Here is a 27,995-nt window from a genome sequence, read left to right as displayed (position 1 = left end):
ATTTTATTATTATGAGCTGAAAGCATCAATTATGCAAAATGTTGCAATGTAAAATACATCTGTTTTGCAAAGTGAACCAGACAAAATATTTATGTGACAAGGAATGTCAAATACTACTGAGAAGCACGTTTAAAAAGACGGCATGACAAAAGTGAAGAAAAATATAAGCACACACTATCAGAGAGAGAGTATAATCAAAAACGGAACTCCTGCAGCTCAGCTGGTCCCTGCTCCATTCCTCCTCGCTGAGCTCGGGCTCACTCCACTCCCCTACACTGCCCCCCATACCCACCCACCCCATATCAATTTCCTTTATAGTTACCCTGGCCATACCTTAATTCTGCACCCACCACTCCGCACACCCCACACTCCTAACACCTCCCATTTCTGTTTAATCCCTCAGCACTACTACCAGGAACCCCACCCCTCGCTCTTCTTTTAAACTACCTTATCACACTACCTCCCTCCACACCTCTCCTTTTCCTACCTCTCACAACACATAACCAAATACAGCTTTCTGAAATCCAAATACTCCTCCATACTTTTCATTACCCTTCAGAGTTTCAACTACTGCTGCACTACCAATATACCCCTCTCACACTCATACTCAACATTCACTTTAACCGCCCATAGTTAACGCTATATAGCTATGTCTCTTTTTAACATCTTTCTCTACATATTCACCATCTACCTCTCTATCCTACTAAGGCTAACATCATTTCATACAACCCACCTGCTTCCTCGACCTTCTCCCACTACACCTCTTAACTCTAAGACCCTCCCCAGCTATACTGCTATCTGTTCTAGTTTGTACCAAACAGACTTAATTCTACAAAAGAAATTCACCCTGCTCTCAACAAAACATAACTCTTCCAGCTACCATCTCCATATATTCTGTAACACCAGCAAGAAACTGTCCCTGCCTACCAATGCCTCCACTCTCTATAACCTAGTCCTCTGTGGAGATATACAACCTAACCCAGGCCCCTCTCCAACTTCTCATAATTCTAACCCAGGCCCCTCTCCCCCTTCTCATAATTCTCTCCACACTTCCAAAACTTTAGATGCCTTCTCCTAAACCCCAAAAAGACTAAACTCCTCCTTTTCTCTCCTACTAAGAAGTCCCTCCCAATGGATTTCTCAGTAAACTCTACCATTAACACTATTATATCTCCTGAACCAACCACCAAACTATTAGGTGTCACCATTGACAATAATTTGAACTTTGACATCCATATTAACAACACTATAAAAACAGTCAACAAAATGCTAGGCTCTCTCTATAGGATAAAATCCTTTCTCCTACCTTCAGCTCGAACCACTATAGCACACACTCATCTAATATCTTCTCTTCTTTATGCCTCTCCTATTTTTACTAACCTATCTAAAAATAATCTTAGCAAATTGGAAATGTCCTACAATAACATTGCAAGATTTGCAACAGGCAACCTATTTAGAACCCATCACTGCCTTAATTTAAAGCAACTAGGATGGCTCGAACTTCAAAATTGAATTAAATTCCATCAACTAACTATAGCCCACAACACTCTTTACAAACCTTCCAAAACACCTATTCTGTCCACACTTATCACTCCCTATAAAAACCTGGAATCCTTAAGGTCTTCTCAGAAACTTCTAGTACATACTACTAAAACAAACAACAAGGCTGGTGACTCTCTTTTTTCTAATATAGTAGGAAAAGCCTGGAATCTCCTCCCAAATGAACTCTCCACACTTCCCTCACTATCCTGTTTCAAAAATAAATTGAAATTATTCCTCAAAACTCACTGGTTATGCCCATGCTCCAAACCTGACTAGTCTATATGTGTCTCCAAATACTTTTCTCTTCCTGCCCTGACTACCCACACACATCAACACCTCCTTATTAAACTCATTTTACTAAATTATCTCTAGCATACCTTGATTGTATTAGCATTCCTTTGCTATGCCTGTATTCTTCACTCTAAATATTACTACCTGAAATAGGTACTGTAAATAGTTTGTATTTGTCTCATGTGTCATTAGTTGTGATTGTATTAATTTCATTGTCCTATCTAGGAGCTTATCTCCCCGGGCCTCTACTGAACATGGACATGTATCCAGTTAGACTAGCCCGGTAAACAAATGTAAAATAAAATAAAAATAAATAAATAAATAAATAAATAAATAAATATCACCACTATTAATCTTCAAAGCATCAGAAACAAAACTCCCCAACTACATGCATGGTTAAGTCAACATAAACCAGTCTTTACTGCCATCACAGAAGCATGGCTAAACCCATAAAGATTCAGAATTTTTACCCCCAAACTACTCCTGCCCCACAAAAAAGGTGGAGGTGTCACCTTACTATTCCCAAGCAATTACACTGTTATTCAATATACCAAATCCATTCAATCCTTTCCCTCAGTTGACCTACTAGTTTCCTTCCTTAAACTCAATAACTGCAAAAGCTTTTGCATCATATTCATATACATACCCCCAGGCAAAAATGCTCCAGTTCTTGAAGACATTTTAACCTGGACTAGCAATAATGTAAAAAATGAAACCATCATTCTAGGTAACGTTAACATCATCTGGCTAGATATCACCAATAAAAACTCCTCTATAAACATCCACCTCCATAGTTGCTTCCAGCTAATCTCTGACATCATCAGACCTGGCAAAAATGGAAACAATGGCTCCACCTTGGATTGGATCCTGGTTTCTGATCCTGATAAAATTTCATCCTCAGGCACTCTCCCTCCCAGCATTAGTGACCATGCTCCAGCATTCATAACCCGTAAGCCCACCTCTATACCTAACAATCACCAATTAAGGTATACCAGAGATTTATCCCACTTCTCTCAAAACACTCTCAATGACCTCCTGAAAAAAAAATAAGCTGGAGCCCACTGAAATCCCTCTCTCTTAACAAAGCTGTGGATTTCTTTAACTCCACATTCCTCAGGTCTCTAAATAGTCTTGCTCCTGTCAGATTAAAAAGAGTCAAAGTTAAACATGCTTCCTGGCAAGCTAAGAACACAAAGCAAGTCATGTCATCCAGAGATAAAGCCTGAAAAACTTGGCAAAAAAACAAAACTCCCACCAATCTCATAAAATATAAACAACTTCGGAATCAGGCTAAAACATTAGTTGTTAAAAACAAAACATAATACATACAAACCTTCCAAGGCCAGCATAAACAAAATCCACAAAAATTCTGGGGAGCAATTATCACCCTCCTCCACCCAGAAACAAATAGTACCCCATACCCAAACCCAGAAAAAACTTCCTCTGAACTAGCCTCACTCTTCAACACATACTTTATAGATACCATCGCCAAACTTACAGCTACCTTCCCTCTCACCAATACAGACCCATTAGGAACACCACCAAATCTTAACCCTTCAAATCCCCTAACGACATTATCACTATCACCCATTCCCACTACCACCATTCAGAAGCTTCTTTATAAAGTAAAACCGTGCACAAATGCCCCTTTTAACTTACCTGCAGAATATTTAAAAATGGCAGCCCCCTCCATTGCTTATCTAATCAGCATTCTCCTAAACAAGTCTATTAAAGAGTCATGTGTACCAGATATCTGGAAGAAAGCTTTTGTCATCCCTCTTCACAAAGGAGGCAATAACCCTGACATCTCTAATTTCTGCCCCATTGCCATTCTTTCCCCCATCTCTAAAATATAAGAGAAATGCATCCACTCCCAACTCTCAAGGCATCTAGTAAAACACCAATTGCTTTCCCCCACTCAACATGGATTCAGACCTGGACACAGCACAAACACAACCCTCATATCCTTAGACACAGTAAACAGAGCTTGCGATGCTGTCTCCTTAGTCTCTGCTCCCTTTTTGGATTTATCTAAGGCATTTGACACCATCTCCCACTCTCTACTAGTTACTAAACTCAACAGCCTTAACCTATCTCCCTCCACTACACAGTGGTTTACCAACTATCTCAGCAACAGGCACACTCCACTAGGTGGCAGCACTCCTCCTCCCCATTTATTAATACTAAAACAGGAGTTCCTCAAGGCTCAATTCTGGGTCCCCTCCTTTTCAGTATATTTGTGAATAACTTTCATAATACTCTTACACACAGTACAGTCATCCAATATGCTGATGACTCTACCATCATCTGCTCCTCAAAATCTGTCACAGAACTACAACATCTTACCCAAGAAACATTTTCCTCCACAAAGCACTGGATGTCCCAGAATCACCTAGCCCTTAACCCCAATAAAAAAACTATTACTATTTAACCCTACAAAATCTAGCCCTATTAACAAAACTCAATTCACCATAAGTGCCCAAAATAACGCTGTCATTAAAATTGTCCCTAGCATCAAATTGCTAGGGGTCATCATTGATGACAAGTTAACTTTTGACCTTCACCTCCACAATAACACATCAAAGACTGGGTGCCTTATATAGGCACAACTATTTCCTCAGTTTCCCTGCAAAAAAACCTTGGCCTCATCCTTCCTACTTCCTACCCTTCTATATGGAGCCCCTATCCTCACCAACCTCCAATCCTCCTTAAAAAAGAAGTTGGGCATTTGTTACAACAAAGTGGCAAAATTTGCTACCAGCACAAAATATTCCAACCACCACTGCTTATCTCTCCATAAACTAAACTAGCTTGAATCTTCTCACCACCTTAGTTACATACAACTAACTATAGCCCATAAGATAATCTTTCAACCTGAAACCTGCCCTTCCATCGCATCCATACTGACCACTTACCACCCAAATCACCATCTCAGGTCTGAAAACAATATGTTGTTATCCATTTAGAAACCTAAACTCTCAGCCGGCCAAATTCTGTACTCTCATTCTATCTCCAAGTTATGGAATAATCTCCTTCCCCCACTCAGATCAATCAATAATCCTGCTTCCTTCAAAAAATCCCTCAAACTACATTTTTCCTCTCACTGGCTATGCCCCTGTACCCCACCTAACAACCCCAACACCTGAACTCCTTCTCTTACTATATTCACAGTTTAACTGTTGCAATTCACTAAGGATTTTTCTGTGTGTACTCCACCATAATTTCCCAGCACATAATTTCTTTCCCAAACTTTACACAGTTTAACTATCACAAATAGTAGGAATATTTTGTATGTAATTAATGCAATTACTATGTCCTTTTTTCTCAAATTCTTTTTATGAGAATGTAATTATAGCAAAGACAATGTCCTATTTTTTTCTTTTCAAATTATCTTCTACTCATTCTATGTATCGAGATTGTTTCTTTTTCTTATGTATGCATTACTATTGAATTGTAATTATATAATTCTGTGGAGCTTTTCTTCCTGGGCCTCCACTGAAAATGGGCTCTTCTTGGTCCAGTGGACTTTCCCGGTCAACAAATGCAATAAATATATAAATAAATAAATAAAACTTGTAGACTTTAATGGACTCTACTCAAAAATCCTGCCACACAAGGTCATTCTTGCTTTTGGGGGGTGGGGGGTGGGGTGGCACGCACGATGTCTGTCTTCTTTCTTTAAATTATTGGTCTCATCTCACTAGTATGTTGGTCATGTAGTGTGCAGAATCAGTTCTGAAAATTCTGGTTTCCAATCCCATTGATCAAACTTGAATCTTTATTGAAGCTCTGTTCCAGAGGCACAATAACACATGAAGCAGAGTCATTAAATCAAAAACATAAATAATGCATGAAACAGAATCATTTACTATTTTATGTTTTTGTGTTATGTGATTCTGTTTCATGTTATTATTGTAAATTTGGAGTTTTTTTCCTCTCACTTGGCCTCCACTAAAAACAGGTTCAACATCCGATCAGATTTTGCATTAAACAAATGCAAATAAATAAACAAGTAGCTGACTGGGAGTACTACAGATGTCACCATGTCAGATTCTGTTTTTATAAAACAAATAAAAACAATGAATGTATGCAAACATAAAAAGCTAACTTCCTCACAGCTTTCTTCAGTGACTGTCCAGTGTCCACACATTATTTCTTTATATATTTATAAAACATTTATGACTAAATATTGTAGACTGACTGTAAAAAAATAATATCCTGAAAAAGTTACTGGTAAAAAATAATGTTCTGAAACAGATTAACATTTCACTTACATAAAAATAAAAGGACAGAGTCAACTATTACAAATGCGCATATGAATTCCACACAGATTTTTTTCAACACATCGCAATTTGTCAAAATAAAGCCTACAACAACTCCAATGATGCAATGTGGCCACCATACACTGTCACATGACCCGAAGCCGCAAATGTATTAATGTAGTTACACTCGTTTTGGTGGAATGCATGTAGCCAGTGATGTTTATACAGAATGGACTAGCATTTCATTTTGGTTTCATTGTTATAATTGGCCATGATACATTGTTATGTAATGCAAAGCAAGTTAATACAGTGGGGATTCTGGAGGACTAGCTAATCACATCATTGCCATGCCAGGGAAACAAAGTCAAGATTGTGGCTGGGCGGCACTTGCCTGTATGGACAGGGTCAGTGATCTGACTGATGTGCTTGTGGAGGTCTGTGCTCATTAGATCACTTTGATTTTTCCCGTTTTGGCTACAGTTTAGCTGGTAATAATGTTTTGTGTTAGTATCATGCAACTTTCATGATTCTGGTTTGTAGGAAGTTACAGCTTTTCCATAATGTAGAAAGCCCACACAGAAGTTATACTTTAAACGTCATGTTGCTGATGTAGTTATCTGATTTACTGTGTTACTGGTGACATGTCAGGAAGAAAAAGGGACATGTGCTGCTCAACACAACAACCTCTATGGGGGTATCGAACTGATTCACTTAATGTTTCTGTGACATCTGGTAGATTTACAAGGGCAACCCGAGTATGTAATCAAACTAAACAATTGCCAGAGTTTCCCACACACACTTCGTAAAGTGTCAGTCTTGTCAGTTCAGTTTTGCAGCCCTGCTATATAATCTAGCAGAAAGTTGTCACTGCAAAAAGATGTCAACGCTTACGGTATTCATTTTGTTTATTTATTTATTTAACATTATGTTAACATTTGCTATTCTGGAAAGTCCAAGTTGGACGGAGCCAATTTTAAGTGGAGGCCAGGGGGAAAAACACACGTGTGTCTTTGCAATGTGGGAGGAAACTGGAGTAACCAGAGGAAACGCACATGAACCGAGGGAGGACATGCAGACTCGTCACAGAAGGCATGGGCAGTTGGGCACCCCAGCCAAGAATCGGACCGAGCAAAAAAACTCTTGCTGTGAGGCAACAATACAAACCGTTGCACAACTGCACTGTTTTTTTTTTTGTTCTTCAGTTATTCATAAAAGCAGTAAAACAAGAGTACCTGTCAGTTTGTGTATTTTTGGAATTAAATTTGTTCTTTAAATAAATATTTACAAACAAGCTAAAGTCTCTGGAAAACAGTTGTATGTCTGGAGTTAATGTACACTTCATTATTAGATGCAAAACTGTGTTTATTGACTAACTAACCACAAAGAATTATCTCCCTAGTCTTAGTCATGTTGGCTGAAAGTGACTGACATTCAGTAAACGAAAGCAGCATCTGCACACTGACTCAGTCTATAACTTAAGGCATTTTAACATTTGGATTTACAACTTAGTTACTTACAAGGCAATGCTTGCTTTCCTACTGTGCTAGAAAAACGGCATTCACATTCAGTTGGTTTCAGCGTTTACCTAGGAAAATGTCAATTTTCTCTGCAACATGGCACGGTTAAACAAAATAATTTTCATTTAGAATTAAATGGCCCCAATTACTGCAGACAGTTTCTGCTAGGCAAACATATGCATTTATCATTTATTTGGTACCTGGAGGTCAAACCGGAGCTGGAGAAAGTAAATTTTCTCAACCTGATTCAGCAGAATGCAGACATGTGTGGGTGCTGGGCAGACCAGAATCTAAGTTAGGAGAACTTAAGTTAAATTGTAAACCGCTCTACTCGCTGCTGTGCACTGGTGATGTGTGATGACATCACTTCAGCCACAATTCAACTTGTAAAAAAAAAAAAAATTAAATTAAAAAAATCAGGACTTGTAGGGGCCACTCAGGAATTCGTGGCACCCCATTATTTTGCCCTCAAAACCGGTAAATACCAAAGAATTCAGTATGGTTGAGAGGTGTCATTAAGCACCATTCTGTCAGATTTAATTTTGATGTTATTAATAGGATTGTTTGTGATACTAAAGACAACTCAGGTTGGCATAACATTTTGAATCGAAAAGAAAAAAGGTAGAATATTGGGCTTGGGTCCCTTTTTCACCTGGGCTAAATGAAGAACTCTGAATCACAACCAATAGGATGGTTGGCAGTATATTTAAATTGTATAGGAAATGATTGCTTTATTGTACTGATGAAGGCAAATTATCCAAAACCGGTTTGCTGATGTTTATTCTGTCTCTGTATGATTAAAAGTTGATATTCTGGAAAGGGCTGACTTTTTTGTGTGTTGGCCATTGTGATTTTGGATTGCTTATGTTTTGAGCCATGCACTAGTCCATACATGCGAAAGTCTGTGGACATTGATGCTAGATTTACCCATGGCTGGATTTGTTTGCTCGCTTAGGCCTTGCCCTTGTGATCAAACTACACCAATTGTGGGTAAATCCAGCATTATCCGCATCCTGTCTATGGTTATTGTTTAAATATGACCTGTGTGATAAACTGTTGCATGATAGAATGCTGTGAAGATAGTTTCAGGTTGATAAATGCCATTATTTAGATGTGTTCTCACCAACATTTCTTGGTATTGACTACAATTTTAGTGGAAGAACCGAATATCAAGCAACTCATGCTGGTAGATTACGTCGGACAAGTACATTTGAAAGGCGGCCCAGTAAACGGTATCCATCAAGAAGGCAATCCACAGTCAGAGGTAATTTGTTTTTAGGAGTTGCTTTTAAGACTTGAGCAAACTATTTGCACTAATGAGATGCATACACTGAGTTATTAACATTTCTGCTTTTATTGAACTTATCATGGCCTTCTCCCTTTCCACTTATCTTTTTGAAAATGGTGTTTTGCTGCAAGGGTTTGGCTTAATAGGGTGGAGCAGGCCTGCACAACAGTGACTAGACCATAAACAGAAGTATTAAATGGAAAGGAAAATGTAAGAAATGTTATATTGCTTAACAGGATGGTGTATAGTACAAGACATTCCGACATAGTTGTCAGCTGTCCTTGGTTTTGCAGGCTATCCATGATTTTTGCCTCATATTTTACCATATCCCTCATAACATTTTTCATTTTTAGGTAAATCATTGAGTATTACAGTCAGTCAGTAATGCCACTCATTAGAGTTTCATAATACCTTAAGGTTCAGAAAATGCATGTTGAGGCAACACATGTTGTTCTATTAACTTTTTAAGTGAATCGGAGTAATATTTAAACAAAAATGTCCCTTTTTGTGCCTTTGTCCCCCATTATTTTTGTATTTATCAGAATTTTTGAGCAAAGAAGTTGAGAAGTATGTATTTTACACGATATACTAACTTTTCAAGAGTGTGTGTGTGTGTGTGTGTGTGTGTGTGTGTGTGTGTGTGTGTGTGTGTGTGTGTGTGAGAGTAAGGTTTCATTTTGAGGTAAGTATTACAGCAAATAACATAGCTGGGGCTTACATATTTTCTAGACATTTCTCTGCCTTTCTGTGTAGTACTTTTTTTTAAGTGGGCAAAGCCATCTTTTCTTTCTTTCACATGCCATTCAGAAGCAAAAGTAGAAGACAGCTGTCCCTGACAAGTTGATTAGCTTTCTGACCTCAAAATTTAGCAATGGGTACCAAACTCTAGGCTGAATTGCTTCCCCAATACCCTGGAAGAGATTTTTTTTTTCTTTTAATTAAACTAGCTCTTTTTAGATTTGACAAAGTGGTGGTTCTGAATCATTGATATCCTCCTTACCATAAGATTTAGTTATTATCACTGCAGCCACACAAATGCTGACTTAAGGCGCAGACACAACAAGAATTTCTGTTGTTTCAGTCATGGTACGATTTTTTCTTCAAAAGTGAAGAAGTTCAGTATAACCACTGCATATCAGAGGGCTCAGGAGGCAATAGACTTTAGGTCTGCATGAATTTGGCCAAAACTGAGATGAGTGAATCACACTAGATAAGAGAGTGCAGAATGAAGTCCAGGAGGTTGGCAGCTGGCTGAAAGGACAAAGTGAGATGGTTTCAGAAATATTACTGCTTTGTACTTTATTAACAGTAATTTGAGCTATTCATTTTATGTACCGGTTGACTGTAAGAACTGAAATATGGTGAGATGTCTTTACATTATATTAGAGAGCGCTTCATCTTGACCATCTGTAGAATGTTGTGCTTACTTCCATACTTAGGTAGCCGTCTGACTTTTGTGACCATCCTTCACCTTGGAATTAGTGGTCACACTGACACTGGCGCACTGTATTGTCATCATATGTGACTTGATCTCTTGAGAAATGTAGCGACAGCTTCTATTTAGTGTGCTAAGTGAATTTTCTTTTGATGTCTTCGCTATTTATCATTTTTGCAGTCTTGCATTTTGTCCCTGTCCTCAGTAACTTCTTGGTTCATGTGTCTGGCCTGTGTTGTGCATTTAGCTGGGCATGTTGACACTGGGACTAGGCATTATTTGTCATGATTAGCCCTGTTTATTACTGCAGTCCTTGCATGAAACTTTTTGGAGTGACATCAGTAGAATTTATAGACTTTTGATGTATTGTACCTGTTTGAATTAAACATTGACAAGATTTCCAAAGTGTTAGACCAATGTTGTGGCTGCATATTATAAACCTTAAAGAATTACATATTTTGAAAGTGCTGTGGGTTTTGCAAGAAGCGGACTGAGCTGTATGTACTTCAGTAACTGAATTGTTATTTGACTTTGTTTTATGGCTCTTGCTTGGACTTTATAACTGTAATTCTGACTTTTACTGCCATTATTTGAGGGGGGTTAAGTTTACTGGTACTTTGTATCTGCCAGAAGTTGGTGACTTTATTTATCCTTTTACATTGTATTGCTTTTTTATGTCATTTTTCTGTAATGAGTATTCAGAAGGTGTGTTTCTCTGCACTGTAGATTATTACAGTGATTTTAGTATCGATCTATTATTTTTATTACAGGTTTGTAGGTAAGTACAAGGCTTGCTGCCCTTGAAGGCCATTTTAAGACTAGCCAGTTTCTATTTTTGAATGGAATTAACTTAAGCCAAATTAATTGGCTTGAATTAACCTATCCCATTTTGTTAGAGATTCGCTTTACCCATTCCTTGGTCGATAATTATATATTACCCCTACTCAGAATAACTGGGATCATACCATAGATAATTTGAGGGTACCCATGCATGGGATAAAGCATTTAGGAGCTGCTTCTGTCCATTAGTATTACAGGGGCATTACTAGGTAAATTTTCTGATTCCCATCCCTAGGTTCAAGTTGCACTTGAATATGGACAGGGTTGAACTTTGTTTTATGTGGATGGGCGTCTGTTCCAGAGTAGCTGTATCCTCTGCGAGATAAACCTGTCTCTCCAAACTGTTATGTTGATGATGCAAAAGAGGTTTATATCCCTAGACTGAGTAGTTCTGATGCCATTTGACTTGCTGATGTGCAGCAAATCCATCAGTACTGGGTTGGAGGTTACTTTGTATGCAAGACACAGTCCATCTTTTGACATTCTGTAGGATATTGAGTATAGTGACAGAGCTCTGAGTCTGTCCATTTAAGACGTATTGTTTAGGCTTTGTATCCTTTTAGTAAGGTATCTGTGTGGGCATTCTGTTGCATGTGCCATTACAGATACATGCCAAAAGGGACATTATATTCAATGACTGGAGAAATGAGGGCTGAGTAAATGGGGCAATGACATCCCTAGATCTAGACACATTCCCTTTGTTTTTAAGATGGGCATCAAAGGACACGTTTGTCAAAAGTTAGGTCACCTTCCACATAAGTTCACAAAGGCCCAACAACTGTGTCAGCTCTCAGGGGTGTATTGTTAGTGTGATAGTTCCTTGGGATAGATGACTTCCCAAAGGCTACAGTAATGCATTTTTTGGCATTTAGTTTATTCATATTTACTGTTGTCATTCATCAATTTGTGAGATGTGCATAGGGGTTAAGCACTTAAATTTAGACTAAGCAACTATAAGATCACCCCCATTAAAGAAAAGTCAGAACAAAGAGTATAATATGAATAAAAGTAAAGAAATGGGTAGGGCAATGTAGAATGTAAAGATACATGGTAGAATAATATGACGCAAATGAGAAATATCACCATGAGTCCTTGATTTCTAAAGACAGGAGAATCCCTTGTCTGTGTCTATTTTGATGGTCCTTCTGAGCTAATGCAAGTCCAGTGGCATTTTCTACAATGCTGATATCATTTCTGACTTGTTATGTGGGTATTGTAGCGGGTATAGCAAGAAAAAGTTCATGTCTGACACCAGTCAGGGTCAAGTAGTTCTATTGCTGTCACAGATATATCATCATCAGCGTATAAGCACATATATGTGCATATATACGTGTGTGTGCGTGCGTGTGTGTGTATGTGTGTGTGTGTGTGTGTGTGTGTGTGTGTGTGTGTGTGTGTGTGTGTGTGTGTGGATTCACTTTACATGCTCAAAATTCTGAAATATTGAATTTCAGAATCTCAAGCCCATAAAGTGGAAATCCTAAAAGATCAAAAACCCAGAAGCACGAAATTCAAAATCGCGACTTTTATAATACACACACCTTCCTCCCCACACACAAACACACAACCCTATCCCACACACAAGCAGGGTGCAAGCCCCCCTGCACCCCACATGTCGGGGGCTGTGCCCCCACACCCCCCTACTTAAATATACTAGCTCCAAGGTCGCACTACATACGTAAACACACGAAACACCACCATACAAGCTACATTCCCCTCACATACACACATCACAGTGAAAAAACACACTAACACAAACTGCAGCCCTTACCCAAAACCCTTAAAACATAAACACTTACCTGAATCCATGAACACAGCGCAATACCAGAACCACTAATTCAACATCTCCGAAATGCGAGAGTTTGAATTTCGCGCTTCTGGGTTTTTGATCTTTTAGGATTTTCACTTTATGGGCTCGAGATTCTGAAATTCGATATATATATATATATATATATATATATATGTATATATATATGTGTGTGTGTGTGTATATACATATGTAGATATATTTATTTTTTTGTATTAAAATCTGATTTAATTTATTCACTAACATATGACGTTCTGTAACAGCTTCCCTCTTATTCCAGTGGTGCAGTATTGTTTTCAGGACAAAACTAGTTTACGTGTTCATAATGTACTAATTACATTTCCATTTTAGATAAAAGCTAAGTAACTGTGAATTTGCTTTTAATTGTAAAGCAATATACTCATAAATCATCATGTACATAATATTCAGTGTGAAACAATTGAAACTCATGTAGAATAACTGGATCCCTAATCAATGCACCCCTTAGATGTTCATCGTGTTTCACTGTTGCAGTCATGACTGTAGGGTTCTCCCCTGCCAGCAGACAGTCCTCGGTCAGCCAGAATCCCAAAGTCTGGGTCCGGCGTCGGCTGTTCAACCATGCTGCCTGACGTCAGAGCGCCAGGAGTACAAAGCTGATAGCTGACGCCATCTTCTCCAGTCTTTCTTGCCGTGCGGTGATAGCAGTTCGCAAGTGCCGGTCGGCTGACTCCTGATGATTTTTTCTGATAAACGTCAGTCCGAAGATTTTCTTCTCCACTCAAAGCTAAGTACCCCGTTGGGGAAACTTTTTTCTTGCTCCACTCCGATGTCAGAAAAAGTTAATAATTGTATTTCATGTGGGAAGCAAATACCTCATAAGGATTTTCATTCTTACTGTATACCTTGCTTAGGCCCTGACCACGACGTAGCTAGTTGTCGGTTTTGTGCTAGATTCAATCAACGTACAATTAAGCGAAGGTACGATTTTGCTTTTCATAACTTCGGTAGGCGCTTAAACTACAAAATGTCGTCGGATACGGTTCCGGCTACCGGTGTTCACAAACGTCGCAAGGATAAAGACAGGCCTCCGAGGTCCAAATCTGATGATAGTGCACAAGCGGAGCCAGCTTCAGGTTCGGCCATCGTCAGTGAGGCGCTTTTGCAGCCCCTGTCATTGGCCATTTCAGAACTGATGGCCGAAACGGACTCCCATGAGGAGCCAACCAGGCCTTTAAATATTTCTATTGCAGGACCTTCGGACAATGCTCCTTCGGATGGGTCCGGAGCCGCTGTGCAGGTACCGGCTTCCAAAGGGGTTTTCAGGCCTACTCAGCTTCTAATAAAGGCAAATCCAAAGACAAAGGCAAAGACTCCTTCTAAATCAAAGACTGCAACACAGGCCTCTTCTGAACTGGCTCCCAAGTCACATAAACAGTTACTCAAGAGGGCGGAGGATTTACTTACTATGATTAGGGGTTCACATCCCCCTCCAGATAAAAGGCCAAGGCAGGATGTTTATTATGATTCCTCTGATCATGCTTCTGTTTCTTCAGTTTCTTCTTCTGACCAGGAATATTCTTTCCCTCCTTATGAGGATTCTGATGCTGAGGAATCCATTCCTTCAGCTTCTCCCCCTGAGGATTTCTCTTTTGGGGAAACTTTGCATGAAATGAGGGAACATTTCCACTAGGAAGGACAGGAGTATTCGGAATCTAAGAAAAGACTGAGGGATTTTCTTCTTCTTCCCAACATAGACCCCTGGCTATTCCTTCTGTTTTGGATATTGTGGATGATGCCTTTTCGGAGGCTAACTTAACCCCTGACTCTTTTCCTCCTGCTCCTGTTAAGCTTGATAGATATTACAGGGTTCCTGATTCCCACCAGTTTTTATACAAGAACCCTTCTGCTGACCCTGAAACCATTTCTCAGGGTCCGAAGGGAGTTATGGCCGCTTCTGCCAAAAATCCCATTCCCACTGAAAAGGATTCTAGATCCTTAGAAAGATGGGGCAAAAAAGTGTACACTTCTGCTACTTTGTCCATTAGGGCTTTAAACTGTCAGTTTCATATGCTGAAATACCAGCAATATCTCTTGTCTGTTTTAAAACAAAAGCTTACTTCCATTTCTGCCTGTGCAGATGATAAGGAATTACATGACTTATTGCATGCCACTGAACAAGTTGGGAAGCATGGTTTACACTATGGATTTCATGCCTTGGAGGCTTCTTGTAGGGCTGCTCCCTCCAGCACAGTCATTAGAAGGCATGAATGGCTAAAGGAACAAAATTTGCCTGAACAAGTAAAGGCTAAATTATTGGATGCTCCTGTTCAGCATAATGTTTTGTTTGGATCAAAAGCTGAAGAAGTGATTAAAAAGATGAAGAATAAGGTGAAATCCATGCAAACAGATAAAGATTTCTTACAAGTACAGCCACCTAGATTTAGCAGGAATTGGCCTTCTAAAAATTGGTCCTTTCCCACTTTAGACAGGCCTCAGAGGGGTAGATATAGATGCTCCAGAGGAAGGCCTCAAACACAAGCTTCTTATAGACCAAGACAGTGGACTGCTTCCACCCCTAGGGGAGGAGAAGACAGGTCACAAACTCATAGGAAACAAACTCAATGACTCCCTCTGTTGGGCTACAGGAACTTCTTGCCTGGAAGCCCCTCTCGGAGGAAAACTCTCTCTTTTTTATCAAAATTGGACTCGTATAACCCAAGACAAGTGGGTTTTGGATGTGATTTTAAGAGGTTACAGATTCCATTTTCATACCCTGCCAAGGCCAAGCGGATGGCCAGACCTTCCAAAACATCAATGGATGGAGGCCTTAAACCAGGTGGAAGCTCTTTTGGCTATGAAAGCCATAGAACTGGTTCCACTTTCAGAGATGGGGCAAGGTTTTTACTCAAGGCTCTTTCTAGTCCCCAGGAAGCAAAACTCATGGAGACACATTCTGGATCTGTCGGTCTTGAACACCTTTCTAGAGATTCCAAAATTCAAGATGCTTACTCTTCAGCAGCTACTTCCAATGCTGTCCAAAGATGCATGGATGGTAACTTTGGATTTAAAGGAGGCATATTTACACATTCCCATCAGGCAGGAACGCAGAAAATACCTCAGATTCAAGGCCGGATCGAGGCACTTTCAATTATCTGCACTGCCCTTTGGATTGTCTACTGCGCCCAGGGTCTTCACCAAATGCCTGGCTCCAGTAGTAGCTTACTGCAGACTCAAGGGAATTCAAATTTACCCTTATCTGGATGATTGTCTAATTCAGGCAGACAGCAAGGATGTCTTACTCCAGCATTTAGAATTTATACAGAACCTCCTCAAGTTCCTGGTATTCTCTGTAAACATAAAGTCAAATTTGACACCATCACAACAGATAACTTTTCTGGGTGCTCTTCTAAACACCACAACCCAGATAGCATTTCTGACATCTGAAAAACAATTACAGCTGGCTTCAACTTTCAAAACCTTGACAACTTTAACTCAACTATCTGCAAGGAGATTCCTGCAGGCTTTGGGTTACATGGCCTCCTGCATCCTTCTCGTACCATATGCAAGACTACACATGAAGAAAATACAGTGGTACCTAAAAAGTGTATGGTCTCAGCATTGCCACAGTTTAGACATACTGATCTCCATCCTTCCTTGCCTTCAAAAGGAATTTCTTTGGTGGTCCAGGGCATGTGCTCTAAACAAAGGGAAACCCTTCTGTCTGCCTCCTGCCACTCAGATTCTAACCACTGATGCCTCAGATTATGCTTGGGGAGCCCATTTTCAGGGCAACTGTCTGCAGGGACTTTGGACAAAGGATCAGAAGCACCTGTATATCAATTTAAAGGAAATGTTAGCCGTTCAGAAAGCTCTAATGGCCTTCAGGAATCTTCTACAACCAGGACAACTACTAATACGGACAGACAACACCACAGTTTTGTGGTACATAAACAAGCAAGGGGGATCTAATTCCTACCCCCTTTGCAGACTAGCCATGGATCTATGGAACACAGTTCTAGCTTGCAATCTGGATCTTCAAGCTCAGTTTCTACCAGGGAAACAAAACTTCCTGGCAGACAGTCTGAGCAGAAACCTTTCGGATCCACATGAGTGGATGCTGGACACCAAAATATTCAGGATGATAACAGCAGTCTGGGGATGTCCTCACATAGACCTCTTTGCATCCCATCTCAATCATCAACTACAGAATTTTTGCACCAGGACTTTCCACAAAGAAGCTTGGAAAGTGGATGCCCTGTCATTCAGTTGGAGGAACCTCTCGGCATATGTCTTTCCGCCTCTTCCTCTTCTTCCACGGGTCTTATTAAAGATAAAACAGGACAAGCCCAAGATGATAATCTTGCTGGCCCCAAATTGGCATCGACAGTTTTGGTATCCAACTCTAAAAAACCTATGTCTGGAGCCCCCTTGGGTTTTACCTCAGTCTCCGAACCTTCTGTCCCAACATCAGGGTCAGGTTCTACACTCTCATGTCAGAACTCTCAGCCTGGCGTCCTGGTTAATCCAGGGCCTTTGATTTCTTCTTTCCTACCCAAGCAGGTTATGGATGTCATTTTAGAAGCCAGACGTCCTAGCACTAGAAAATCTTATGCAGGAAAATGGAAAAGATTTTGTTCCTGGATGCAAGCTCAGGATTCTGAACCTCTTCTTCCTAACATTCCTTTAATTTTAATTTACTTGACAGATCTCTTACATAAGGGTCTCTCTTTCTCTTCCATTAAGATACATGCCTCTGCTATCTCTGCTTATTATAATACAGACCCTCCCATCTTTTCCCACCAGCTCATGAGACAGTTTCTCAGAGGAGCTAAGAACTTAAGACCTCCTAGATCTCCTCCCATTCCTGCTTGGGATCTCAACTATGTTTTGGAAAAACTAACCTTGCCTCCTTTTGAGCCTGCTGCCTCTTCTGACATCAAGTTTTTATCTTGGAAGACAGCTATCCTGTTAGCCCTAACCTCTGCCAGGAGAGTTTCAGAGTTACAAGCTCTTATGGCTGTGGAACCTTATATTATTTTTCATCAAGACAGGGTATCTTTGAGGACTAATCCTACCTTCATGCCTAAGGTGGTTTCCAAAGTGGCTTTAAATCAAACTATCTACTTGCCAACCCTTTTCCCCACTCCTCAAAATAAAGGGGAAAGGATCTTACATTCCTTGGATGTACACAGACAACTGCATTTTTACCTGGACAGAACCAAGGATATCGGAAAATCAGAACAATTGTTTGTTTCTTATGCTTTAAGTTCCCAAGGTAAAGCCATTTCAAAACAGACCATTTCTAAATGGATTGCTCATGGAATCAGATTTTGTTATTCACACCATGGAAAGGAAATCCCAGGGAGTATACGGACTCATTCCACCAGAGCTGCTGCCACTTCTGCGGCCTTCCTCAGGGGAGTTCCTACCAAAGACATTTTGGAAGCTGCAACTTGGAGTTCAGTGCATACTTTTTCTAAGCACTACAATCTACCTCTCTACTCTAAGTCTAGGGCAGGCTTTGCCTCTGCAGTCTTGCAGGGCCTTTTAGCCACCCCTTCTTCTTTATGACCACCTCCCTTTCTTTCAGCTTTGGGATTCTACCCTACAGTCATGACTGCAACAGTGAAACACGATGAACATAGTACAGTTGTGAACACCTACCATAAATGTAGATGTTCGAGTGTCTTCACTGTTGCAGTCTGCTTCCTCCCTCCTGTCCCCTCTTATTTTTACTTTTGTGTGGTTCCTTTTTTCACCATTCTTCTGAGGTGTATTTGCAAAGGATATGGGACCTTTTTCATTTTGGGACTCCTGACATCTGGGGCAAGAAAAACTGGAGAAGATGGCGTCGGCTGTCAGCTTTGTACTCCTGGCGCTCTGACGTCAGGGAGCATGGTTGAACAGCCGACGCTGGACCCAGACTTTGGGATTCTGGCTGACCGAGGACTGCCTGCAGGCAGGGGAGAACCCTACAGTCATGACTGCAACAGTGAGGGCACTCGAACATCTACATTTATGGTAGGTGTACACAACTGTACTTTATTCCTATCCTATTTCTCATCTAATATAGAATTATTTTTCTTTTTACTTATTACTTAAAATCTGAAGCAATTCAGTGCTACTTTCCAAGCTATCCTTGATAAGCAAGCAAGTAGGCCTTTACCTGTGGTACTGCCCTGAGACAGTACAGGCTGTAATCCATTGCTTTCCCCTATGGTTGTTGTTGTTGTGTCTTTCGGCTTTTCCCGGTTAGGGGTCGCCACAGCGGAACTCCGGTCTGCTAATGATTGGCAGTAGATTTTTATGTGCCGAGTTGCCAGCCCTGACGCACAACCTTCAACGAAGGTACTCCCATTCACGCATGTCTCCACACAGAAGATGCTCTAGCTGAGAATCGAACAGGACAACGTCTTACTGTGAGGCGACAACGCTACCGCAGCACATTTCCTCCACCTCATATCACATTCTAATTTAACTAACCTCCACAAATCCATCTCTTTATACTTCTTGTACTTTGAATAATACAGTGCCTCAATATTTTCAACAACAATTTTACTATTGTTCAAGTCCATAACTTCATCCATACAGCCCTCTCATTCTTTACCCATTCTGCATAATTTTTACAAGTGTTCTCTTACAGCTTATATATGCCTCTACTCAGATACATATATTTCCCTCATCTCCCATTAGCACCCAGACCAAAACAGAAGGAGATGTGCACTCAGCAAGCTAATATCAGGTTTAATTTCCCGTGCATGCCACATTTTGGTTGGCACAGCTGGCACTAATAATATTGTAAATCATGTTTTCATTTTTTTGTTTTATCATTTGTTTCCATTAAACTTTACATATACATTCTTTCGCACAATTTAATCATTACTTGTTGTTCCCATTCCACAAGTTCTGCAGTTATTAAGCAACTTTCACTTTTTATCTTTACAAATGTATTTATCATGGAGTCCCAGCTATAAATGTATAATATTAGTATAAGCAAACAAGTTCTGAAAATCTCTTTACATATGCATTTCCAGAGTAAATCTTTTTGAATAATCTTATCTTAGTTATTCAGACATTTCAATCTAAAAAAAAAAAACAGGTCAAATTCAGATTAAGAATACAGACTAATTTGCATATCTATAGAATTCCTGTTGTATAGACACTTCCCAAAATGCTTCCTAAGAAATACAGTAGTTAAATTTGAAATGCGCTGTTAAATTCTAGCGTACTGTTCCCTTCCAAACATTTAACATAACATTTTCATACAAATATTGACTTTATTTCCGAGAGCATTAATAGTGTATCATAACTGGCAAAATGTGTAGACTTCAAACTTTGTAGGGTGCTATCAAATGACAATATCGTCATGTATCTTACAACAAACTTTTTCAAATGTAAACAGATTTTATGCATATAATTACTGTAAGAGAGAGAAAATAAATTTCACAATTCCAGAACAATTCATTTTGAATAATCTTTTTTAGTTGTTCTACCATCAGTCTAAAAAAATAAACACTACCCTAACTCAGCATGAACATAAAATAATAATCATATATAACGAAATCTTGAAATATGGTGAGTATGCGGAATCATTTATTGACCTGTTGTGTTCTCTATTAGAGGTTGTTTTAGAGAACAATATTTTTGTTTTTGATTATCAGGTTTACATACAAAAAGATGGTGTAGCTATGGGCAACTTGTTTATGGCCACCTGGGAGGAAGAATTCTTATTTAAACATCATGATGTTGTTACATTTATACCATTTTATAGACGTTTTGTGGATGACCTGTTCTTTATTTGGACAGGAAGTCCACAACAGTTGGACCTGTTCTTTCAAGAATTGAATGGTTTGACTACTTTTCTAAAGTTTATAATGACATTCTCTGAGATCAAAATAGCATATCTTAGTCTTAATAGAGAGGTTGGAAAATGTGATGGTTAATATTGGAGAGCATAGGAAGACCTGTTGCAGGAATACCCTTTTGCATAGACATAGTATGCACCCCAATTATCTTCTTGGGAATGGCATAAGGGGTCAGGCTATGTGTGTGTCAAGGTTGAATGCCTCTGAGGAGGGATTTCAGTTGGAATTATTAAGCCTAGAAGAAAGGCTGTTAACAAGACGCTATAATAACTCTAAAATTTGTAAAGGGACGGAGGGAATATCTGTGTGGAGGACAGATGTAGCACGTCCATATTTTTCTGACTGTGAGATAGATGCATCCAGTAATGTGAGGAAGGAATTAAGCCATCAGGTAAAGGTCCCATTGTTTTATACACAGGATGCTTATGAGATCAGAGGAATTGTTAATAAGAATTGGGGTAGTCTAACTGTTGACCCTGATATTAAACAGACTATAGGGGACACTCCCGGTTTTGTTTATAAGAATAAACTGAACTTGAGAAGGATGCTGTGCTATCCTAAGTGTTCCACCAAAACAGTGACCATGGATATTCTTTGTTGTACTGCTCCTTGTAACTGTTGCAGTTATTGTAGGTACATAGACAGCAGTGGATGTTGTACATCCTGTGACTAAACAAGTATAAATTTAATGCAGCAGCCACTTGTCAGACAGAAAATGTTGTATACCTAGCTTACTGTGTATCCTTTTGGTCATATTATGTTGGTAAAACCAACAGAATGTTTAAAGACAGAATAAGGGAGCACTTATATCAGAGTTAAGGCAGGTAATAATGCTCTGTCCAAACATGATCTACAAGAAGCTTCTGAGCATACCTTTACATTTTTAGTCATTGAGCTGATTAAACCCAATCCCCATGGTGAAGATGTTAGGAATTATACTGAGGGGAGAGAGACTAGATGGATTATTAGGCTTAGAGCAGATTGGGGACTTGGTCTTAATGGCAAAGACCTGTTGAAACCTGTTCTTAAATATAGAGCTTTGAGCATTAAGTAATCAGTATACATATATATATATATATATATATATATATATATATATATATATATTTTTTTTATTTTATTTTATTTTATTTTTATTTCTTGTATATATGTTTACATGTATATTTTTTGATGTGATATCTTACTCCTCGTTGTTAGCACTTTAAATGTTTCCAACTAGCTTTGATTGTTTAATTAATTCTACTTGAGCAAGATAGTTCATAAGCTGGCTGTTTTTACTCTGTGTATGGTCTGAAGAAGCCTTGTTGGTGAAAATGCTTACCTGTTTATGTCTTCTGCCTTTGTTCATTAAACAGTTTTATGTTTTTATACATCTGATTACTGTGTTTTGTGATAGTCATACTCAGCCTTGGTGTGCTCTGCTGTTCCTGTGTTCTATATGGACTGCTTTTTATATTTAATCTCTACAGTGGGGCATTTTTTCCTTGGAGGTGCCTTGTTTTATTTATATTTATAGTCTTCTAGTTTGATTATGTTTAAGGTTAGATAGCAGTGTGTCTTTCTTGATTTTAGTTCTTATCACAGACCTGATGAAGGTTTTATTGCATTAATTAGCAGAAAGAGATTTTATTAAACGTTTTTTTTATGTATATCTTTTTATGTATTTGTTATGCTTTTTTTAATACCTGATCTTTGAATGTGGGTTGTAAATAGTTAGTATTTTCCTTAACTAGGATTTAGTTTGATCTAATCAGTAGTAGTTTGTGGGGTTGGGTACTTGCTGTTCTAAAATGCACTTTTATGGACTTGTTTATGTTGCTTGCAATGAATACGCTGGTTTAAAATTAAACAATAGATATATTTTCCCTCCCTACTTCTAAGTATATAAAAGCTGAAAAGTTTAACATTGTTAAAATATTTCTGATTTTTTGTTATTGAGGATCACTTGCCTGTGACAATAAAGGCTTGTTGCTCTGGAACACTTCCTGGGTTTCATGATTTTTTGAAATTACTGTGACTATGCTCATCAGCAAAGTTTTAAGACCACTAGTTTCTCTCTCTTTTTTTTAAACTTAACACTTTGCACATTTGAAATGTATAACTTAAGTTTGCTTCCATTGTTTGTTGCCTCTGAGACCACGTTTCAGTCCACCTACCTGGTGATTAAATAGTAAATAAATAAAATAAAATTATCTTCCATCTTTTTCAACAAAGTCCGGCATTCCCAACATTTCCTCACTCTGCAAAACACCATATATTTTTAGATTTAACCTTCTCACTTTGTCATCTGTAGCAATTAAATTCAGTTCCACTTGGTCAGACTACTTAACTGTTATATTAGCCTTTTTTCAATCTCCATCAGTACTGCTTGGTAGGCCCAGTGACTTCCTACTCTTTCTGTTGACGTCCCACATCGTCATCTCTAAACAGCTGCAAAGATCTGGTAAACACAGAAAATAGAACAGTAACATTTCATAATTCAACTTTAATGTCTTCCAAGCTATTAACCTCCTTCAACAGACAGTCTCAGCAATCATTTAGGCTTTCTTGATACAGAAAATTGAAGCTTATGACTAATCCCTTCCAGCTCATATGCCACTCCATTTCATTTATATCTCACCAGCTGTCATATACTGTCTGTCTTTAACAATGTTTAGAAATAGAACCTTCACTTATGTTTGGACTAAAATTTGCATCTAGTTGCACTTTTCTAATATTTTCATAAGCTTTCTACTTTAACAGATTGGAGCAATCTGAGGCGGCAGCCATCAGTACTTCAGATATACTGTCTAATCTTTCCTTACTTTTGTGCAGGTGTTATCACAGCTGTCATCATCCAGCATCAATCCTGTGCCTCTGGTGAGCATTTGCATCCAGAGGAATTGATCTTTTTAGGAGAACTGCAACTTATGCTATCAGGCTACTGCATGTGCCAGTGGCTATCCTTTTACACTCTGGGAACATGATGATTGTACCTTAATTATGTCATCACAGAGTTTGTTGATTTCTTTTAACATTGAATGCCTTGTTATTGATCTGTTTTAAAAAGCTCTTACTCATTCTTTCAAAGTTATTCAGGGACAGTATACTAATTATGATCAAATATCATTGAACTTTGTCTACCTGAGTTAGAATCCAGCTCCACAGGACTTAGTTTTTACAAAGTGTCTCCCCCCAGGAACAACCACTTATGCATTCTTAAGCATTAGATGTCTACCCTTCATCCAAAGCATTAAGTGACCAAATTTCTGTTATTCTCCAGTAACTGTATTTGTTGCTGGCTACTTCTGAGTTCCAAGAAAATCATGGTGAATAAAGACATATTTTGCATCCCTTAACTATTAAATAAACACTATCAATAAAACTGTTCTCCTCCTGCTTCTTGAAGCTGATACGGTAGTGTTATTTAATCATAAGTCATACCCATAAATCCTCTTAAGAACAAAAAAAAAGATATTTGCCCGCCCCTCCCCACAATCTTCCTATGACTCATTAGGGAGCTGTCTGATTTCTCAAAGTTTTTGAACTAGGAAAGTAGAGTATGGCTATTAGTCATTTGATTTTAGTAACAGGAAATGTAAATGTTTTATGTTTCACATTCCTCACACAAGCGATGCTTCTTTCAGGAGGATTTTGCAGTTTATGTAAAATTATAAATTTAAAGGGCAACACATGTATCCCAAGTCTAGCATTTATTAATGTTAGTGTTAATACTTCAGCAGTCCCCATTGGTGAAAACTGGCATTCCAGAATGCAACAGCATTACATGGGCCCAAAAACACAATTTGCCGACAGATTTAATAATAAAACACTTAACTATTGTGCCACTTGAAATTATTACACCTGTGCAAAAAATCATCACTTCACCTTATTATTGCTATAGTGCCTGACTGAAAGGGAACTCAGGAATATAGGCTAGATGGTAAATTAATTTGTAAGCTATCCATTTAGTAGAGCCGTATCATGCCCTGCTGATGACATAGGAACAGTTACTGACTGGCTGGAATACGAAGGATTGTAAGCATGAAGTACGAGAGAAGTCACAAGATTTCCTCATTTGGAAAGTCTGTGCTCATTTTACCATGCAACAGAATCAGTTAACATGGAATTACTGTTTGCTTCAGAGCTGTATTTCCCAACTTTCATTCATGAGAATGCCTAGATCTGAGCTGAATATTAATAATGCTTCTTTCCATAGGTCTGACTTTTCTTTGAAGATGAATCATAAGGCATTTTAAGTGTCTGAGTGGGTACACCATCCAACTATCCTAATGGCTAATAATGAACCACAGTCTGCAGCAGCAGAGCCACTGTAGTTCAAGACAGATTGTTTACTGTTTTGATGTTCTCAGTAATCCTTTCCCCTGTTCCTTTCCCAAGTCCTGCAGGACTGAGCTCTGCTCATGGACTTGGTCAAGAGTTGCTGTCTTACATGCTTTATATTGAGCCCCTTGTCTCTTGCAGAAATATTATGTCTAAAAGTTGGTTGCTGACTTCCATGTTGGCTGTACGCTGAGAAACAGCTTAATTTCGGATCTCCTATTGTGAAAACAAAAACTCACAAAAGAAAAACAATGAATTTGTCTTTTGGGTAAATGTTAGTTACTGACTCATAAGTGGACTACGTGGATGCCAGTAAAAAAGGCATTTAGAGAATATGAAAGAAAATCAACCACAAAAACTGAAGAGAAAACACTGGCTAGAAACACTCCTGCAGCTGTTCAACCAAAAGAAGTTCAAGCTCCAGTTTTGGTGCAGGACATGACTTTCAGTAATGTAAAGGAAAAAATAAGTTGAATGTGCACAGATCTGATTAAAATAAATGAAACACTGTGTTTATATTATGCTGTCGAAAACTCAAACTGTCGAGAGCATAAAAATCGACACAAAAATGTCAAAACCCCGAACATCAAACACACACAAAAAACCCCCCCACCCAAACACAACACAAATTGCTCTATGCACCCCACAACCCCTGCTACTTAAATGTACCAACTCTGAGATTGCACTACATTGCAGTAAACAGAAATCTCCCCTTACGGAGATTTCCGTTTACACGGGCGATGACTTTCGCTTTTGACATTTTGGTGCCGACAATATCAGCTTCGATATTGTCAGCCTTCGACAGGGTGAAGTAGACCCGAAACACCAAAGGATATATCAACTCAAATAACAAAAGTCTGGAAAAAATGGAAGAAGCTTTAGACAGATATTCAGATGAGCTGACAAAACTGCAAAAATCAGAGGTCAAAATGAAGAAAAGGCTGGCTGAGTATGAGACTGCTTAAGAAGAGTTGTTTCAAAAAATGGTAGAATTAGAGGCCGGAGTAGGGAAAGCCTGAGATTTTTTGCTGTAAGAGAAACTGGAATGAAAAGACTGTATTTAAGTGCAAATAAGTAACTGGGCTGGTATTCTACAGCAGGAGTGGTTAATTGAGAGGGGGAGGGGGGTCCTCATTTATGTGCTCCAAACCTAGCCATGAGAAAGTAGCCAAGACCTCCAATGGTAAAAATGCAATCCCACCAGCAGAAAGAGTTGATTCTGGCAAAAATGTGACAGAAGGACAACATATTGAAAGTTAGAAACAGTAGTGTGTGTGTGAAAAATGGTTACTCAGCACATATCAGGCAGAGGAGGAGTACATTTATTCCAGCAATCAAGGAATATCAAAAAGGAGGTGTAAGATACAAGTTGCTATATCCAGGTATCATTAGAATATTTTTCCTTGGAGAATCAAAGTGATATTTTGATGGAGAACATGCTAAGAAGGAAATTCAACAGTTTGTCCGACTAAAGTGAGCTGTCAAACAGAAGGGGACTCTGCTTCTTGTTCTTCCAATAATAAACTTGTAGAGAGACTTTGCCAGTGAAACAGAGAAAAGCACAGGAGTTGACTAGAAGTACCAAGAGTACATTGGAAATGAACCAAAGAGTGGAGTTGGGAAATGGAGAGCAACAGGAAGAAACCTAGTAACTTGGAAATTAATGAATACATGTGGGATTACAAAGCATCAGTCACATTTGTGAAATGTGGCTGAACAAGAAAACCTGAAAGTACTGGAGTTTTGTGACTTTGATAAACTTGTAGGGGACTCCGAAGCATATGCCCTATTTCATGCCACTAATGTTTGGAAGAACTTTAAGGTGAGAGGCGGAGGAAAGAAGGAGTCAGCTGTAAGTAAAACAGTTTTTGTTCTTAACAGTATTTTTATAAAATATGACATATATTGCATATTATGTAGTAAAGCATTTTTAGTTAAATTTGTATGTTTATGGAATATAAAGTAAATGTGCCATTTTTTTCTTCTTTCTCTCTCTCTTGTTTAGTTTTAAGAAATGTAGACACTGCAATATGAAAAAGAAAATCTGGACAACAGGACATTTAAGATAATAGGCTGTAATTTTGGGTTGTTGAGGTTAGGGACAAGCTGTAAAAGTATACGGAGCATGATTTATGGAGAATTGATATGCTATTTCCTACTTTTGCATAGGGGGAGTGACTGGAGTAAGGCTCTTTGCTTGATCTAACATCAAGTTTTAAGTGGAAGCAATAAAATAAAAGAAGGATGGATGTAATGAAAAGTTTTCCTTTAGCAAGTAAATGTTACAGTGTAACATGGGAAGCTTGTAGCTGAAGACAACTGTATATCTTGTGCTCATGCTTCTGTGGAGACAAGCTTAAAAGAGGGCAATACAAACAGAATACTTTTTTTTTCTTTTCAGTGGCTAAACATAATACTTTCTGAAAGTGTTGAGGTTATTTTCAAAGTCTGGGAGAGGAATAAAGATAAGATAAAAAGAGACCGCACTTAGTGTGAGTAGAAGTACAATTCATATTCACATGGATAACCTTAATTATAGGTCAGTTAAAGCCTGTGAGTATAGCTGTCAATCTGGGGCAATTGTTCCTTTTAGGAGGGTTAAACTTCATTATTTGAAGATGTACATAGTTTTGTGTGTTTGTATTAAGTTAATAAGCTATGGGGTGTATTTGTTTTTTTTTTCTTTGAGGGTTTTCATTAAAACAAAACATCTTGAAAGATGTTCAAATAGGTATGACAAGAAACACATTTATAAAAGATCAACCTGTCAAATATTAGTGTATTCATATAACACAAAAGCTGAAACTAGACATATAAAAAAACTGTTGGGCATACTAGGTGAG

The 27,995-nt window shown here is 38.7% G+C and overlaps 1 protein-coding gene across 1 annotated transcript in view; it reads left to right on the top strand.

Moving 5' to 3' along the window:
- The window catches only part of LOC122796516 (band 4.1-like protein 4B), a 2,320,263-nt gene that overhangs the window by 2,096,156 nt on the left and 196,112 nt on the right, over positions 1-27,995 (top strand). The window contains exon 12 of the mRNA XM_044065074.1: positions 8,767-8,876. Coding sequence (XP_043921009.1) covers positions 8,767-8,876 — 110 coding nt within the window. The remainder of the gene's footprint in view (positions 1-8,766; positions 8,877-27,995) is intronic.

Source organism: Protopterus annectens, chromosome 3.part0 (assembly GCF_019279795.1).
Source record: "Protopterus annectens isolate FY-2018-M chromosome 3.part0, PAN1.0, whole genome shotgun sequence".
Classification (NCBI taxonomy): domain Eukaryota; kingdom Metazoa; phylum Chordata; order Ceratodontiformes; family Protopteridae; genus Protopterus; species Protopterus annectens.
The sequence above is the reverse complement of the archived record's forward strand: the minus strand, read 5'-3'. Positions and strand labels throughout refer to the sequence as shown.